Genomic DNA, 20,104 nt, shown 5'->3' with positions numbered 1-20,104 from the left:
CTTGAATTTGATGCGAGCTGAGATGGGAAGCCAGTGGAGCTCCTGGAAGAGGGGAGTGACGTGAGAGAATTTGGGTTGGTTGAATACCAGACGGGCTGCAGCGTTCTGAATGAGCTGAAGCGGTCGGCACTAATTTGAGTAAAAGTATACTTTGAGCATTTTAAATTCTAATCTGATTCATTGTGTGTAACCATGCAGCTTTGTGTGTGTGTTTTTACTCTTGATCCTCTTCCTCCCACCCACCGTTCTTCTTGTAGAAGTGGACCTCGGCCTGGTACTCCTCCCGGCCCTCCAGAGCCTTCTCCATCTGCTGGGCCACGTGCTCGTTGGTGTCCGCCCCGTACAGGAAGTGGCAGCTGCAGTTCTTCTGCATCACCTCGGTGCGCACGAAGCCCGTCAGCTCGCAGAAGCCGTCGGAGCAGTAGACGATGGGATAGCCCCGGTGGCCCTGGGCGTTACCCAGCAAGAAGTTACTGTCTGTGAGGGTGACATGAGAAGGTAAGAAGGGGGTTAAGGAGGTTTAATAGAGAAGTTGTGTCTGACATGAAGTTCAAGCCCACAAATCCAAACTGTGGCTGATTGGTCATAGCCGTGTATGACTGAAGCCTGAAACAGTTTTTAAATGGTGTTTCTTTAAGTGAACCTGACCTAACAATGAATAAGTAATTGAGAAGGCAGCCCACTCAACCCAAACACATCAGGTCCCATCAGTCCAGTTGTGTTCTTTGATCCGAATCCTAGTTCTGTCAGCTACTATCAAAGCCTGTTCAGCTCTTTGAACTCATGCTAAACATTGCAGGTTTATTTGACCTTCACAAAATAATGTTTAATTTAATTTATAAAATGCTTATAAAAATTATTTTACATGGTCAAACCAAACGGTTCAGCTATATTTAGAATCGGGAGAGACCATAGAACATTTCACTCTGACCAAAACTAAAAAAAAATAATCTTTAAACCCGCATTTTTTTACGTTTTGGTCCGAGTGAAATGTTATGCGATCTCTCCTGTTTCTAAATATATCTGAACCGTTTGGTTTAAACAAGTAAAACTATTTTTATAAGCATTTTCTATCGGAAAATAAATGGCTGATGAAAATCTCTGGTACAGGGCTGAAGCAGGAAGTGACGTTCCACTTTGGCTCTCTATCGTAAGGTGACCAGACGTCCCTGATTTTCGGGGACAGTCCCCGTTTTTGGTGACCTGTCCCCGGCTGGAGCTGTCCCTGAAAATGTCCCCGATTTTCTACTGGCGTCTGTGGATGACTCTATAGCTCTAGCAGGCTCATTCTTAACACATTCACTGCCAGCCGTTTTTTTTTTTACTGTAGGTAGCTTCTGCCAGAGGTTTTTTTTTGAGGATTCTGGCTCATTTTACAAGAGCCGAGGATTATTTTCTGCTTGGACTTTGTGAACACAAAGTTCACAAAAGTACTAATAGAATGTGTGCTTTCTCTGTCTAAAAGAGTTAGTTTGTAGAGTTAGTAGTTATGTAGATATTAGCCGTTGAGTACAGCATGGTTTCAGCGTCTGAGACTGAAAGCTGAGATAATCGCAGTTTTGTGAAATTCAATCAAACAGGCAGAACAGTCACTTTAACCATTTATTTTTGGCATCAGTGAGAGATCAGACATCTAAACAATATAGTTCTGAACGCCCTCTCCTTCAAACTCCTCCCTCCGTGGGCGTGTCTGGTGGCTTTCAGCAGCGTTTGTCACAAGCGAGTTTCTACTGCCTGTCTGAGCAGTGAGCAGCCTCCCTCCCTGGCGGCCCCCTCGTCGGCGAGTGTGGATGGGGGCTCACTCGTTTCTTGGGTTTGAGAGCTTTGATGAAGCTTTGTGCGATTCTAGGCTTTATGCTGCGTGTTTCAAAGTGTGTTTTCCACCCAGTCTATTTTTGGAACCCCCCACCGTTGTGCGCCCGTGTGCACCAGCGTGAAAGTGTTTTCGCCTACAGTATGAGAATGAGGCTCGTTCGTTTCTGGGTTTTCGGTTGAGCTCAGCTGGAATGAAGCTGCGTGCGATTCTGCGCTTTCTGCTGGTGTTTCAAAGTGTGTTTCACCCATAATCTATTATGCAAATTTGCAATCCCCCACCGCCAGCTCCCAGCGCGATAATGCGCGAAAGCGAAAGCGTTTTCGCCAATCCATTTTACAGTATGAGAGAATGGTTTCCTCGCGCGTTCCCCTGCAGTTTTGGCTCGGCTTTTTCTAGTCTGGAGAGCACTGTCACCACTTAGTGGGTCGGTGGAATGGGTTGTACACGTTCGGTGGCTCCAATATTTTTATAGGAGACGTGGGGGGGGCGTTGATCCACGTCCCACCGTCAAATTTTTTTTTTTTTTTTTTAAGACGAGATATCTCGTCATTGGCAGTCAACCGTTGGATTTTGTAAGACGAGATATCTCGTCAATGGCAGTGAACGTGTTAAATGACCTACAGCATCCGTTGGGACAAACAATGCCAAGCTACCTTGTCGGGAAGGGGGCTAAATAATGAATTTTGAAAAACCGGCATACAGTATATGGTCAATTTCAAAGGGGACCCTTGACCGTTCTCATCTCAAGATATCTGAATGAGAATGGATTCTATGAGTCAATGTTTTGATCCACGCATCCAACAAGTGTTTACATGTTCTGCTGCAGCTCTTTCACTAGATCTTGAACAATGAAGAAGCAATTAGGACTCCACCGAAAATACTTTTTGAGATCTGAGGTAATTCATAAAACATCTGGCGCTGGAGGTTCGGAAGGCCAGGCCAATGCTGCTGGGGAACACATTGACATTTTGTAAAGTGAATGACGTGTGTGTGTGTGTGTGTGGGTACAGTACAACAGCCATGGACAAAATTAATTAAACTGGAATCATCCCCCATTATTATTTCATAGGTAATAACATTGGATATTTTTATAATATATTGATTGCCGGACTGGAAATGTCCCCGATTTTCATTTGATAAATCTGGTCACCTTACTCTATCGTATTTAACAAGGACTCATAGTTACATTCACTCAGTGTGGAACCTGGCCCTGTTTAGATGAACACAAAGGTGCAGCAACTATGGACGCTCAACGAGAGTAGCTATACTTTGGCGCAATTTACTGTAAGCTTAATTAAAAAAGAATTCTGGACCAATTAAGTGAAACGAGAAATTCTTATGGCGCACCTGACGATCGGCACCGTGGTTGAAAAACACTGCTCTATAGAATCTACTCCTACCTTCAGATTCCTTCTCATTTATTTAGTTTTGGCTGCAGGGCATCGAGCTTCATCACGCCTTTGTTCTGGGATTACATCCCAAAAGCTGCAGGTTGCAGCAGCCACGTTGTGTCTGATGCCCCCAGGCCATCCATTCATTCTGAATCCCTTCATACATACATTATTCTGGTTGGCGGATGGCATTGTCCCCATTGTCATGATTGTAGATGTCCTCATTTTACATGTCAACTTGATAAGCTATATAGCAAGCAGCTTCTTTGTTAGACAGAAATATTTAGACAGAAATCATTTGGAACAATTCTGCTTTTTATCTGCCACAAGGCACGAACGAGCACCCAGACGTTACAATGTTTTACAAAAGCAAAGGCTGTTCAGTTAACTTAACATTTCAAAAATAAATAAGAAGCTGCACGCCTCGCAGTACTAAAGCAAGAGAGGAACTGAAGAGGGCAACATTATCTTGATTCACTTTATTCCTGTTGTTAGTACCGGTAGTTGACACATGGGGCATAACTAGGGGTGGGGGAAAAATCGATACACCATAGTATCGCGATATTTTGCCTGACGATATTTGGATGCCAAGTATCGATATATATATATATATTTTTTTTTTTTGCAGGCCATGCCATGCCAGGCCACGGGGCATCTGCCCGAAGCGCCCGATGTTGCAGTCCGCGCCTGCAGTGGCGTATTGAGTCCAGAGAAGCGTAATAATGTAGCCTACGTGTGGGGCAAAAACAAAACAAAACAAAAAAACACTGCATGTTTTACTTCCGGTGAGGTCAAGGAAAAGGTAGGAAAAGGAGTTAGACAATATATTGAAATATCGCAATATTCAATATATCGCAATACTAGCATATCGCAATACTATCGTATTGTGACTCAAGTATCGTTTTAGTATCGTATCGTGGGCATCTGGTGATTCCCACCCCTAGGCATAACAGACCCTCAGCCAGAGGCAGCATGCATTCTACAATGGTGGATAAAAGCCGCATCACATCTATCAGTCTACTACTACTGGATGATATGTACTAACATAATTACTTTACATAATTTGTGGATATTAGTTTGCTTCGGTTAAATCAGTTTACCAGTCACCACACAATGCCCTCCTACAGTCATTGACTTGTTTTCAGTAGCTTAAGTGAACACATCTCTCTCCAGTTTGGTTGAATGTCAGGGAGAGAGGTGACACACGAGCAGACAGACCAGTCTGAAGCTACAGGGAGAGAGGTGACACACGAGCAGACAGACCGGTCTGAAGCTTCAGGGAGAGAGGTGACACACGAGCAGACAGACCGGTCTGAAGCTACAGGGAGAGAGGTGACACACGAGCAGACAGACCGGTCTGAAGCTATCAGGGAGAGAGGTGACACACGAGCAGACAGACCGGTCTGAAGCTTCAGGGAGAGAGGTGACACACGAGCAGACAGACCGGTCTGAAGCTTCAGGGAGAGAGGTGACACACGAGCAGACAGACCGGTCTGAAGCTTCAGGGAGAGAGGTGACACACGAGCAGACAGACCGGTCTGAAGCTACAGGGAGAGAGGTGACACACGAGCAGACAGACCGGTCTGAAGCTGTCAGGGAGAGAGGTGACACACGAGCAGACAGACCGGTCTGAAGCTACAGGGAGAGAGGTGACACACGAGCAGACAGACCAGTCTGAAGCTATCAGGGAGAGAGGTGACACACGAGCAGACAGACCAGTCTGAAGCTTCAGGGAGAGAGGTGACACACGAGCAGACAGACCGGTCTGAAGCTATCAGGGAGAGAGGTGACACACGAGCAGACAGACCGGTCTGAAGCTTCAGGGAGAGAGGTGACACACGAGCAGACAGACCAGAGAGGTGACACACGAGCAGACAGACCAGAGAGGTGACACACGAGCAGACAGACCGGTCTGAAGCTTCAGGGAGAGAGGTGACACACGAGCAGACAGACCAGAGAGGTGACACACGAGCAGACAGACCAGAGAGGTGAGACACGAGCAGACAGACCGGTCTGAAGGAGAGAGGTGACACACGAGCAGACAGACCAGTCTGAAGGAGAGAGGTGACACACGAGCAGACAGACCAGTCTGAAGGAGAGAGGTGACACACGAGCAGACAGACCAGAGAGGTGACACACGAGCAGACAGACCGGTCTGAAGGAGAGAGGTGACACACGAGCAGACAGACCAGAGAGGTGACACACGAGCAGACAGACCAGAGAGGTGACACACGAGCAGACAGACCAGAGAGGTGACACACGAGCAGACAGACCAGAGAGGTGACACACGAGCAGACAGACCAGAGAGATGACACACGAGCAGACAGACCAGAGAGGTGACACACGAGCAGACAGACCAGAGAGGTGACACACGAGCAGACAGACCAGAGAGGTGACACACGAGCAGACAGAGAGGTGACACACGAGCAGACAGAGAGGTGACACACGAGCAGACAGAGAGGTGACACACGAGCAGACAGAGAGGTGACACACGAGCAGACAGAGAGGTGACACACGAGCAGACAGAGAGGTGACACACGAGCAGACAGACCAGAGAGGTGACACACGAGCAGACAGACCAGAGAGGTGACACACGAGCAGACAGACCAGAGAGGTGACACACGAGCAGACAGACCAGAGAGGTGACACACGAGCAGACAGACCAGAGAGGTGACACACGAGCAGACAGACCAGAGAGGTGACACACGAGCAGACAGACCAGAGAGGTGACACACGAGCAGACAGACCAGAGAGGTGACACACGAGCAGACAGACCAGAGAGGTGACACACGAGCAGACAGACCAGAGAGGTGACACACGAGCAGACAGACCAGAGAGGTGACACACGAGCAGACAGACCAGAGAGGTGACACACGAGCAGACAGACCAGAGAGGTGACACACGAGCAGACAGACCAGAGAGGTGACACACGAGCAGACAGACCGGTCTGAAGCTTCAGGGAGAGAGGTGACACACGAGCAGACAGACCAGAGAGGTGACACACGAGCAGACAGACCAGAGAGGTGACACACGAGCAGACAGACCGGTCTGAAGGAGAGAGGTGACACACGAGCAGACAGACCAGTCTGAAGGAGAGAGGTGACACACGAGCAGACAGACCAGAGAGGTGACACACGAGCAGACAGACCGGTCTGAAGGAGAGAGGTGACACACGAGCAGACAGACCAGAGAGGTGACACACGAGCAGACAGACCAGAGAGGTGACACACGAGCAGACAGACCAGAGAGGTGACACACGAGCAGACAGACCAGAGAGGTGACACACGAGCAGACAGACCAGAGAGATGACACACGAGCAGACAGACCAGAGAGGTGACACACGAGCAGACAGACCAGAGAGGTGACACACGAGCAGACAGAGAGGTGACACACGAGCAGACAGAGAGGTGACACACGAGCAGACAGAGAGGTGACACACGAGCAGACAGAGAGGTGACACACGAGCAGACAGAGAGGTGACACACGAGCAGACAGACCAGAGAGGTGACACACGAGCAGACAGACCAGAGAGGTGACACACGAGCAGACAGACCAGAGAGGTGACACACGAGCAGACAGACCAGAGAGGTGACACACGAGCAGACAGACCAGAGAGGTGACACACGAGCAGACAGACCAGAGAGGTGACACACGAGCAGACAGACCAGAGAGGTGACACACGAGCAGACAGACCAGAGAGGTGACACACGAGCAGACAGACCAGAGAGGTGACACACGAGCAGACAGACCAGAGAGGTGACACACGAGCAGACAGACCAGAGAGGTGACACACGAGCAGACAGACCAGAGAGGTGACACACGAGCAGACAGACCAGAGAGGTGACACACGAGCAGACAGACCAGAGAGGTGACACACGAGCAGACAGACCAGAGAGGTGACACACGAGCAGACAGACCAGAGAGGTGACACACGAGCAGACAGACCAGAGAGGTGACACACGAGCAGACAGACCAGAGAGGTGACACACGAGCAGACAGACCAGAGAGGTGACACACGAGCAGACAGACCAGAGAGGTGACACACGAGCAGACAGAGAGGTGACACACGAGCAGACAGAGAGGTGACACACGAGCAGACAGACCAGAGAGGTGACACACGAGCAGACAGACCAGAGAGGTGACACACGAGCAGACAGACCAGAGAGGTGACACACGAGCAGACAGACCAGAGAGGTGACACACGAGCAGACAGACCAGAGAGGTGACACACGAGCAGACAGACCAGAGAGGTGACACACGAGCAGACAGACCAGAGAGGTGACACACGAGCAGACAGACCAGAGAGGTGACACACGAGCAGACAGACCAGAGAGGTGACACACGAGCAGACAGAGAGGTGACACACGAGCAGACAGACCAGAGAGGTGACACACGAGCAGACAGACCAGAGAGGTGACACACGAGCAGACAGACCAGAGAGGTGACACACGAGCAGACAGACCAGAGAGGTGACACACGAGCAGACAGACCAGAGAGGTGACACACGAGCAGACAGACCAGAGAGGTGACACACGAGCAGACAGACCAGAGAGGTGACACACGAGCAGACAGAAGGTCTGAAGCTTCTGATTCCTCTGGGAGAGAGCCGGAGGAGCATTAAGCATCTGCTGCCACGCTTTGCACAATCTAACACTTTAATTGGCTGAACTCAACAGAAAGCAGAGCACTGAGGATGTCTTTACTGAGCAGCACTCAACAGAAAGCAGAGCACTGAGGATGTCTTTACTGAGCGGTGACACTCAACAGAAAGCAGAGCACTGAGGATGTCTTTACTGAGCAGGCTGCACTCAACAGAAAGCAGAGCACTGAGGATGTCTTTACTGAGCAGTGACACTCAACAGAAAGCAGAGCACTGAGGATGTCTTTACTGAGCAGTCTGCACTCAACAGAAAGCAGAGCACTGAGGATGTCTTTACTGAGCAGGCTGCACTCAACAGAAAGCAGAGCACTGAGGATGTCTTTACTGAGCAGGCTGCACTCAACAGAAAGCAGAGCACTGAGGATGTCTTTACTGAGCAGGCTGCACTCAACAGAAAGCAGAGCACTGAGGATGTCTTTACTGAGCAGCACTCAACAGAAAGCAGAGCACTGAGGATGTCTTTACTGAGCGGTGACACTCAACAGAAAGCAGAGCACTGAGGATGTCTTTACTGAGCAGTGACCTGCACTCAACAGAAAGCAGAGCACTGAGGATGTCTTTACTGAGCAGTGCACTCAACAGAAAGCAGAGCACTGAGGATGTCTTTACTGAGCAGTGACACTCAACAGAAAGCAGAGCACTGAGGATGTCTTTACTGAGCGGTGACACTCAACAGAAAGCAGAGCACTGAGGATGTCTTTACTGAGCAGTGACCTGCACTCAACAGAAAGCAGAGCACTGAGGATGTCTTTACTGAGCGGTGACACTCAACAGAAAGCAGAGCACTGAGGATGTCTTTACTGAGCGGTGACACTCAACAGAAAGCAGAGCACTGAGGATGTCTTTACTGAGCGGTGACACTCAACAGAAAGCAGAGCACTGAGGATGTCTTTACTGAGCAGCACTCAACAGAAAGCAGAGCACTGAGGATGTCTTTACTGAGCGGTGACACTCAACAGAAAGCAGAGCACTGAGGATGTCTTTACTGAGCGGTGACACTCAACAGAAAGCAGAGCACTGAGGATGTCTTTACTGAGCGGTGACACTCAACAGAAAGCAGAGCACTGAGGATGTCTTTACTGAGCGGTGACACTCAACAGAAAGCAGAGCACTGAGGATGTCTTTACTGAGCGGTGACACTCAACAGAAAGCAGAGCACTGAGGATGTCTTTACTGAGCAGTGACACTCAACAGAAAGCAGAGCACTGAGGATGTCTTTACTGAGCGGTGACAACCTTTCACGCGTCTACAATGAGTGGCAACAAAACCGTCACCGTGCAATTATAGGAAGAGACAAGCATCAGTGGCCAGTAGTGACTGATGATGTCATATTAGTCAACAAACAATCCATCAACTGAGCAGGCAAACGCCCCCGACTGATGATGTCATGTCATACCCACTGATGATGTCATGCCCCACAATCATAGAGTGATGTGACTGATGATGTCATGTCCCGCAATCATCGAGTGGGCCAGTAGTGACTGGTGATGTCACACTGTCTATGACATCACTGATAATGTCACAATGTCTATGACATCATCAATCAGACATCATCAGTAGGTGCTACGAACGGACACAAAATACCACCGACCTGCAAAACGCGACCTGCAAAACCTGCACCGCATACTTCTCACCTGGTTGTGATTTTAATTTATTTTCAACAGTAGTATCGCTTTCAGACCAATCAGCATATCAATACAGTAGTTCAAAGACAGCTGTCCATCTGTCCGTGGAGCACTGATAAAGCGTACCAGCAAATCTGCATACATTCTGATGGACAGAAAGTTCAAGGGGGCTGAACTTTTTCTGGATGGACGGATTCTGTTCTCAGACCAGAAATGGAGGAGCACTGATGATATCACAATTCAGTCTATTGCATCACTGATGTCATAATGTGTATGACATCACTGATGATGTCGCAATGTTTATGACATCATCAGTGGGTATGACATCATCAGTCAGTGCCGGTATGACATCATCAGTCACCACTGGCCACCACTCGACGATGACAGGCCCGATGTCACGTTTGTGACAAAAATCGTGACCGATCGATTTCTAGGGTGGAGACTCTGGAGATGATGCGCCATGGGCGCAACATGTTGTGGGATTTATCATAGATATATATAAAGGCTAGATAGCTTACCCGCGCTGCCGGCCAATGGAGAGCGACGTCGTCGCATGGCGGCCATCTTGCTACAGGGAGCTACTAGGAGTTATGAGCATCTGTTGTTGGGTTAGTATGGCAACATCATATGATCATAACTCCTAGGGAAATTGATGAAACTGCATGAAACTTTGTGCCTGAATCCCTCTCATGGCATAGATGCTTCGGTTTAATTTTGGTGTAATTTGGAGCCCATCAAAAAAAGTGTTTTTAGTGTTTTTTTTTTTTTTTTTGGTCTATCTCGGGAACGGAATATGCTTGTAATAAACCAAACCGTTTGTAAATCCGTCAAGATTTCAGCGAGTTATGAGTATTTTTGTCTGTGCAGGTCACCAGCTACCATAGAACGTACCAGAAAGGCACTGTAGCAAGATGACGGCCGTTCAACGACGCTGCTGACTCCGCCTTAAGCCATCTAGCCTTTATATATATCTATGGGATTTATGAAATCACTAATGATGTCACTGTTGATGTCACACCGATAGGAGGATGGAGAAACTTCAAGATTTTGCGCCAGTCTGCTACAGATCGTTGGAAAGAGGGATCGATGACTAACACCGTTTGCCATTTTAGATGCTATGAATAGCTGTGAAGACAGACTGCTCTGGAAAGATCTCACAGGCTACATTTGGGAAATTGTCGTACAACGGTAACCCTAACCCTAACCCTACCCTATCCTGCAGTAAAGAAGCATGTGCTCTTTTTCATGTATCTCCCCAACAGCCCAAGTGAACTCAGTGAGCCAGCAACTGCTGAAGAGCAACTGCATTCATCTCTGGTTTATGTAATATTTACCTAAGAATAGACACATCTCTACTCAGCATCCCTAAATCGGTCCCTCAAATAGGTCAGGGCAGGGCAGGTGTAGTCATAAATCACTTTGTAGGTACAGTATATACCAACACCAACGCGTTACCACAAAAAAAAACCTTTGTGCCATGTACTGTATGGAGCTGTGCAGACTCTACTGCTCCACACTGGGGAATGAATGGACTCTTCATTGTCTGCATGATTCATTGTTTTATTTTAGTCAGGAGCAACAGCCGATGTTTCAATCATCATTAATCCAAAAATGTATGTTTTCTCCCATTTTCCAATTCAGAAAAATCAAGTCACGTTAGTAACACATCAGTACTTGCAAGAAGGCCTATTCAATGTCTTGTTTCTGAGCTGGTCTCTTACGCTCCTGCAGCTCAAACCCTGTCCATTAACACGATACTCCAAGAAAACACCATCCAAGGCTATGGGAAAGTTAAATCTATGGGCTATGGGGAAGTTAAATCACTCACTTCAGTCTCTACAATAGCTTAGTTCTTGTCACCTTTGACATAGCAGTACTGATGTGGCTACTGATGTGGCTTGCACTCAGTTCTGTAACTGGTTTTATGTTGTTTTTGTCTTTGCTTTTTTTCTCTCTCACGTGTATTTTATGTGAAACTATTTGTGCTGCTGTCCTGGCCAGGACCCCCTCAAAAGAGATTCTGAATCTCAATGGGTTTTTCTTCCTGGTTAAATAAAGGTCACTAACTAACTAAACAGCAAGTCCAACGCCCACATGCATCCTCTTCACTTGGTAAATAGGTGCGCGTGTGTGTGCGCGTGCGCGCGTGAGTGTGTGCGTGTGTGCGTGAGTGTGTGCGTGCGTGCGTGAGTGTGTGTGTGTGTGTGTGCGCGTGCGTGCGTGAGTGTGTGTGTGCACGCGTGCGTGAGTGAGTGTGTGCGTGTGTGTGCGCGTGCGTGTGTGTGTGCACGCGTGCGTGAGTGAGTGTGTGCGTGTGTGTGTGAGTGTGTGTGTGTGCGTGTGCGTGTGTGTGCGCGCGTGTGTGTGTGAGTGTGTGTGTGCGTGCGTCTCAGGGATTTTGCTTCGAGTGGCTGCTCCATTGCGCCTGCTTCTTTAATTGCACATCTGCTGCGCTGACTACAGTACAACAGTAATCTGGTATGATGATAGAGATGGAACGATATGAAAATTTCATATCACGATTATAGTGACCAAAATGATCACGGGTATTATCACGGTTTGTTAAAATGTGCTGAAAATGTTCAGAAAGTACTAATACACTCACTGAAATCATTTCACCAAGTTTAAAGGATTGATACACTCACTGAAATCATTTCTCCAAGGCTGCACGTTTGCATCTGGGAGACGGTTGCCAACTTTGGTTGATGATGGACAGTATTTACCATGTTTTTCAAAGCACTGTAATCATGGTAACACGGTAATCACGGTACCACGGTTTTAATGATAATGAAAATTTTAAACGCTATGGTTATCGTAAGGTATTTTATCACGGTTATCATTAAAACCGGTTATCGTTACATCCCTATTATGATGATGCTACAATATGCTAATGCTATCATCCATGTTGCAAAGGTCCTCTTGTGGGGGAAGGCAGCGTAGAAGCTAATTACCACCCATCGGTGTGGAGATGACTGCTTCAACGTGTAACTGGAGCCATGAATTCCACATTTCAAATAAATGTTGTGGACTTGCTAACAGCTGATTAATGTACAGTGAGGGATCATCATGACTGATTCAGGGATCATCAATCACTCATATTGTGATAATCAATGAGTCGGTCGAACAGACCGTTCAGAACAAGACCATTATTCTAGACTCCAGAATCAGACACGGGGAAGAGATCTGGAGCACAAAAGACCATTTCCAGGTAATTTAACAAAAATATCTGTGATTTAGTGAATCATAAAGTCAATGTCAACGCTCTTTGTTAGCGCCAAACCAATGGAATCACATCATCAAAAACTACCATGTACCTTGAAAGCTAAATAGCAAGTACAGTGATATGCCCCCTCGCCTCAGAGAAGCAACAGGAGTAAGCCACACAGCTAGTGGGCTCTGCGCTGTGTTCTGGCCTTTGCGGTTGCCTCTTCAGACCATTCATCAGCTGGTTAACAATGCGCTCCGTGAGGTTCAATCTTCGCTCCTCACCCTTTCCCCCCATTCCATTCCCCGGTCGCCTTGTTTCTGACTTAAAAGTGTATAGGGAGAGAATAAACCCAGCTCTTATCTCTCGCTGCAGCTGCCCTGTGGTTACGCTGCCCCCCCCCCCCCCCGGGCAAGTGCTGCTGTCACTACCCCCCCCCCCCCCTTCCCCCGGGCAAGTCACTACCAAACGCTGCCCCCCCCCCCCCCCCCGGGCAAGTGCTGCTGTCACTACCAAACACCGCTGGGGAGGGAGCTGGGGGAGCGGGGACACACACTAGCCCCCCAGAATTATAACGAATCACACACACACACAAAACACACACACACAGACACACACTCACACACACACACACACACTCTGTACAATTACACAATTCCTTCGGGCACATTTTCGGGCAGCAAGAAAGCTGACACTGCTATGAGCCGAATACTGTTACACAATGTGTCCTGCTAAAGGTTACTGACTTCACCTGTTACACAATGTGTCCTGCTAAAGGTTACTGACTTCACCTGTTACACAATGTGTCCTGCTAAAGGTTACTGACTTCACCTGTTACACAATGTGTCCTGCTAAAGGTTACTGACTTCACCTGTTACACAATGTGTCCTGCTAAAGGTTACTGACTTCACCTGCTTTGACATCCCACTCACTGGACCTGCTAGGGTTAGGGGTAGGGTTAGGGGGTTAGGGTTAGGGTACTGCTAGTCATTTTCTCCAACAAGGAACTGACTTCAAATGCAGCTGCACTCAGCATTCAGAAATGTTATGCCTATTGCCTACACTCTAGTACAGTCCAATCATTATTTGTGAACAAAGCCAGAAACCAGAGAAATAAGCCTCTTAAAATGGAATCTGGAGCGCCATAAATAAATATTGACTGACTGGTAGACAGATTGTGTGTGTGAGCTTTATTATTATTAAGCCTAGCAAAGTTAGACATCTATTTATGCCTATAGCAGCACCAGTGTGTAGTCTAGCCTTGCATAGTGGAAGACTAGACTTAGACATTCAGTCTAGTCTTTAGGCCAGTGTGTAGTCTAGCCTTGCATAGTGGAAGACTAGACTTAGACATTCAGTCTAGTCTTTAGGCCAGTGTGTAGTCTAGCCTTGCATAGTGGAAGACTAGACTTAGACATTCAGTCTAGTCTTTAGGCCAGTGTGTAGTCTAGCCTTGCATAGTGGAAGACTAGACTTAGACATTCAGTCTAGTCTTTAACCCAGTGTGTCGTCTAGCCTTGCATAGTGGAAGACTAGACTTAGACATTCAGTCTAGTCTTTAGGCCAGTGTGTAGTCTAGCCTTGCATAGTGGAAGACTAGACTTAGACATTCAGTCTAGTCTTTAACCCAGTGTGTCGTCTAGCCTTGCATAGTGGAAGACTAGACTTAGACATTCAGTCTAGTCTTTAGGCCAGTGTGTCGTCTAGCCTTGCATAGTGGAAGACTAGACTTAGACATTCAGTCTAGTCTTTAACCCAGTGTGTCGTCTAGCCTTGCATAGTGGAAGACTAGACTTAGACATTCAGTCTAGTCTTTAACCCAGTGTGTCGTCTAGCCTTGCATAGTGGAAGACTAGACTTAGACATTCAGTCTAGTCTTTAGGCCAGTGTGTAGTCTAGCCTTGCATAGTGGAAGACTAGACTTAGACATTCAGTCTAGTCTTTAGGCCAGTGTGTCGTCTAGCCTTGCATAGTGGAAGACTAGACTTAGACATTCAGTCTAGTCTTTAGGCCAGTGTGTAGTCTAGCCTTGCATAGTGGAAGACTAGACTTAGACATTCAGTCTAGTCTTTAACCCAGTGTGTCGTCTAGCCTTGCATAGTGGAAGCAATCTGAGTCATTTTGTGAACACACTGGGAAATAAACGTAATAGACCCTTTTCACGGGGGCCATTTTGTGTCGAAAAGGCAGAATAAACACAGGTGCAACAAAACACTAATGAGGGTTTCCAAATTCCAATCATTGAAGTTGGAAACCCTCTTATTCTGCAGTTATGCATCAACATGTATTTTCATGTATTAAGGCTGTATAATTAATGCTGGTTCACATTAGTTTTGTCTGCAGTCCCTGAGTTCAAGTATGATGGGTTATGAAAGTTGCCAAAAATCTTACAATAAGTGTACACATGTGTGGGAATATACCTCACACTTCTATGGTATAATTCATTCTTGGTTGAAGCCTTTAAGGCCTATACTGTAAATTGAATTAGCATGGCAGACAACTGTGATCATGAGCTTCTCTCAATTCAATGGTCTTTATTGGCATGACGTAACACTGTACATATTGCCAGAGCAAGTGTTTAGACATTGAAAAGCTAAAGCTCTCTGTAAGCTCTCTCTCTCTCTCTTCATTAGCTGTGAGGCGTGACCAGTCATGGTGGTCCAGCTCTATAAGTCACTCGGTTGGTTGGTCCACAAAATCAATGTCAATGGAGTGGATGATGTCACAATGGAGTGGATGATGTCACAATGGAGTGGATGACGTCATATCTGGTCGCAACTATTGCGGATTTACACTTGTTTTCATTTTCTTTTAATATATGCAAGAGTTATAGAGTTATATGTAATAGAGTTATATGTAAGAGGTTTTTATTTGGACTTGATCTTTTAAAAATGAGCAAAATCTTACACATACACTAAGAGCAGACTACCACCTCCAAGGGACAAGGCTGACTTTTCATCATTTTGCAGAGCCAAGTATGTCTGGTCGGTTTGACGCTTCAAATTCAGGTCTTGGACCTGGAGGCATTTCTATTTTTAAAGACGCTTGGACATAGAATTCAACAAATATCTTATCAAATGCTTCCGGACTGTTCAGGGAGATAGAAAAATGATTTCGACACAAGTCAAAATGTTGCCACCTTCAGCTGCACCAGGTGAAAACAGACAGGTGGAGGTGATGCTGAGGAGAGAAGCAGCTGTTTCCATACAAGAGAGCAGCTGCACTCTGAAAAGTGCTTGATTGGAAGACAAGTTGGAAGACAAGTTAAAGTGTTTAATATTTTCTTAAACACCAAAGTGCTTGAGCATCGTTCATGACAAGTGGCAGGACCCCGTCTCCCGGGCAACAGGAAGGAAGCTATTGAGCCGTGGGCAGCCTGCCACTCTTCAAGGAGCTTCAGGTGGCTTTGAAGCTGGTTTGAAAGTGGCTAAACTGACACACACTTTCACAGGGATGTATGGTGGGTTAGGGTTATGGCAGGTTTTCATCCTGTGAGACCTGCTCTGACCTGGCGTCACTTGCTCAATTGTTCACAGTAGCATGTTGGAGAAAGCCGGAGTAGTGGTGTAATGTAACAAAGTATTAATACTTAAGTACAGTACTTAAGTATTTTTTCAGAGTATCTGTACTTTACTTGAGTATTTATATTTCTGTCAACTCTCACTTCTACTCCACTACATTTCCCAAATAAAATGGACACTTTTACTCCACTACATTTTCCCCAAGCATCTTAGTTACAAAGTAAAATCAGAAGAAATTGGGTAGCCTGCAAGCAATCAGGTTTGTCAAATCAGTGCTCCTAGTTTGCAAGTTACGTTAATCACGATCCACATGCCATTCCATTTGGTGGCTGTAATGCAGCATAAGGAGAAGAAATAGACTTCCACTCAAACCCAGGCATGTCTTTTGCTTGCTTTTTTTTTTAACAGCATTTACTTGTACTTGTACTTTCCAATACTTAAGTACATTTAATATCAGAAAATTACTTAAAGTACAGAAAATATCAGCTACTTTAATTCTTTTACTCAAGTAATATTCTAATGAGTGACTTTCAAAGATATCTTTACTTTTACTCAAGTATGGCTTTCAAGTACTTTATACACCACTGAGTATAAAGCTTTTGACATGGCGACATCTGGAGTATGGACTATTTGCCGTTTTCAGATATGTGCGAAATAAATCAGCATTGGAAATCGTGTAATGCAGGAGCCAGGGTGCAGACACCCTGTAATGCAGGAGCCAGGGTGCAGACAGACACCCTGTAATGCAGGAGCCAGGGTGCAGACACCCTGTAATGCAGGAGCCAGGGTGCAGACACTCTGTAATGCAGGAGCCAGGGTGCTGCAGACACCCTGTAATGCAGGAGCCAGGGTGCTGCAGACACCCTGTAATGCAGGAGCCAGGGTGCAGACACCCTGTAATGCAGGAGCCAGGGTGCAGACAGACACCCTGTAATGCAGGAGCCAGGGTGCAGACACCCTGTAATGCAGGAGCCAGGGTGCAGACACTCTGTAATGCAGGAGCCAGGGTGCTGCAGACACCCTGTAATGCAGGAGCCAGGGTGCTGCAGACACCCTGTAATGCAGGAGCCAGGGTGCAGACACTCTGTAATGCAGGAGCCAGGGTGCAGACACCCTGTAATGCAGGAGCCAGGGTGCTGCAGACACCCTGTAATGCAGGAGCCAGGGTGCTGCAGACACCCTGTAATGCAGGAGCCAGGGTGCAGACACCCTGTAATGCAGGAGCCAGGGTGCAGACACCCTGTAATGCAGGAGCCAGGGTGCTGCAGACACCCTGTAATGCAGGAGCCAGGGTGCAGACACCAGGAGCCAGGGTGCAGACACCCTGTAATGCAGGAGCCAGGGTGCTGCAGACACCCTGTAATGCAGGAGCCAGGGTGCTGCAGACACCCTGTAATGCAGGAGCCAGGGTGCAGACACCCTGTAATGCAGGAGCCAGGGTGCAGACACCCTGTAATGCAGGAGCCAGGGTGCAGACACCCTGTAATGCAGGAGCCAGGGTGCAGACACCAGGAGCCAGGGTGCAGACACCAGGAGCCAGGGTGCAGACACCCTGTAATGCAGGAGCCAGGGTGCAGACACCCTGTAATGCAGGAGCCAGGGTGCTGCAGACACCCTGTAATGCAGGAGCCAGGGTGCAGACACCCTGTAATGCAGGAGCCAGGGTGCAGACACCATGAGCCAGGGTGCAGACACCCTGTAATGCAGGAGCCAGGGTGCAGACACCATGAGCCAGGGTGCAGACACCCTGTAATGCAGGAGCCAGGGTGCAGACACCAGGAGCCAGGGTGCAGACACCAGGAGCCAGGGTGCAGACACCCTGTAATGCAGGAGCCAGGGTGCAGACACTCTGTAATGCAGGAGCCAGGGTGCAGACACCCTGTAATGCAGGAGCCAGGGTGCAGACACCCTGTAATGCAGGAGCCAGGGTGCAGACACCCTGTAATGCAGGAGCCAGGGTGCAGACACTCTGTAATGCAGGAGCCAGGGTGCAGACACCCTGTAATGCAGGAGCCAGGGTGCTGCAGACACTCTGTAATGCAGGAGCCAGGGTGCAGACACCCTGTAATGCAGGAGCCAGGGTGCAGACACCATGAGCCAGGGTGCAGACACCCTGTAATGCAGGAGCCAGGGTGCAGACACCATGAGCCAGGGTGCAGACACCCTGTAATGCAGGAGCCAGGGTGCAGACACCATGAGCCAGGGTGCAGACACCCTGTAATGCAGGAGCCAGGGTGCAGACACCAGGAGCCAGGGTGCAGACACTCTGTAATGCAGGAGCCAGGGTGCAGACACCCTGTAATGCAGGAGCCAGGGTGCAGACAGACACCCTGTAATGCAGGAGCCAGGGTGCAGACACCCTGTAATGCAGGAGCCAGGGTGCAGACACCCTGTAATGCAGGAGCCAGGGTGCAGACAGACACCATACACTTCAATGATCACCGTAGGGAAATCTTCTTTCCAGCAGCTCCCCTCCACAGGGCGGGCAGAGGTCGAGGTCAGCTGGAGTGCAGCGCTCCTGGAGTTGGAAGTCTTGCTCAGGGACACTTGAGCAGGGCAGATGATTACCAACGTGGGGGGCATGAACTCAGGTCCTCCAGCTGAACTGTGTGCCACCCTGGCATCTCCATGTGTGCACGTGTGCTCCAGTTGAGTTCAAAGCTGTGCCTTTAATTTGCCTCCATGATTTTATTTTCTAAATCAATTCATGGCTGAACATGAAGACACTCCCTCATCAGCGGTGTGCTTTAAGCTCATGAGAGATCCTCATTAGAGTGACTGACTCACGAGTGACAAAAGCTATAATTACATAGCCTACGCACCAATTACACAATATCATCACCCACGTTACTATCATGTTTACTTCCCACTGACTGTGGCACAGCGAGGACAATAATTGCAAGACAGACTTCATTCAGGCTGCTACAGTCTGACTTCAGGCTGCTACAGTCTGACTTCAGGCTGCTACAGGAGACTCTGCTACAGTCTGACTTCAGGCTGCTACAGTCTGACTTCAGGCTGCTACAGGAGACTCTGCTACAGTCTGACTTCAGGCTGCTACAGGAGACTCTGCTACAGTCTGACTTCAGGCTGCTACAGTCTGACTTCAGGCTGCTACAGTCTGACTTCAGGCTGCTACAGTCTGACTTCAGGCTGCTACAGGAGACTCTGCTACAGTCTGACTTCAGGCTGCTACAGTCTGACTTCAGGCTGCTACAGGAGACTCTGCTACAGTACGCGCAGAGGAAAAAGATGAGCTGAAGCGACGAGGGAGCAAACAGACGTCCCGTGGTATTTGTTTACAACGAGCCACAACCTCCCCTGAGGTGGAACAAGGTACAAAACAAGACACGCAGGCCATGCAGAGATGGCAGCGCAGCCTGACGGCGGCACCGAGTGCTTTAGTGCAAATCACTTTTCCAAATGTGGAAAGACAAGATGATTTCTGAAGGTCAATTTTCCAGTCCTGCCTTCTTTTAAAATGTGGAAAAAGTAAGATCACGTTTAAGAAACTTTCCCTACATCCCATCATACATTTGTATTCTGGCAAAATCTCTCATGATGAAAACAACAAACATATGTTGCACCCAACCAAGCTCTTTACTATTTCAGTCATCCTTTAGGTGTCAAAAAGCTTGATCAATTTACTTTACTTTATTGGGAACAATTGAGTTGTTTTGTTGAAAGTATCAGTATCATGTTTATTATGCTTTTTTTTTTTATTTGTTATAAACGGATAATATGGCCACAGTGCTACTTATATGGAGTAATGCTACATGTGTCCAGTGTACTTACGGGTGCCATCAAAGCGAGTAGCGATGGTGTCCAGAAAGGTGTTCTGGGGGGCCAGGAGGCCCTTCATCACGGGCATCTTGACCCAAATCTG

The 20,104-nt window shown here is 47.8% G+C and overlaps 1 protein-coding gene across 1 annotated transcript in view; it reads right to left on the bottom strand.

Annotated features, from left to right (window-relative positions):
• Window positions 1–20,089, bottom strand: part of kcnh4b (potassium voltage-gated channel, subfamily H (eag-related), member 4b) — a gene marked incomplete at both ends in the record, with an annotated part of 95,504 nt that extends 75,415 nt beyond the window's left edge. Inside the window, 2 exons of the mRNA XM_083635483.1 lie at window positions 244–477; window positions 20,014–20,089. Coding sequence (XP_083491609.1) covers window positions 244–477; window positions 20,014–20,089 — 310 coding nt within the window. The remainder of the gene's footprint in view (window positions 1–243; window positions 478–20,013) is intronic.
• Between the last annotated feature and the right edge of the window lie 15 nt (window positions 20,090–20,104).

The sequence above is a fragment of the Poromitra crassiceps genome (assembly GCF_964638095.1).
Source record: "Poromitra crassiceps genome assembly, chromosome: 4".
NCBI classification, from domain to species: Eukaryota; Metazoa; Chordata; class Actinopteri; order Beryciformes; family Melamphaidae; genus Poromitra; species Poromitra crassiceps.
This window is presented reverse-complemented; position numbering and strand designations above follow the sequence as displayed.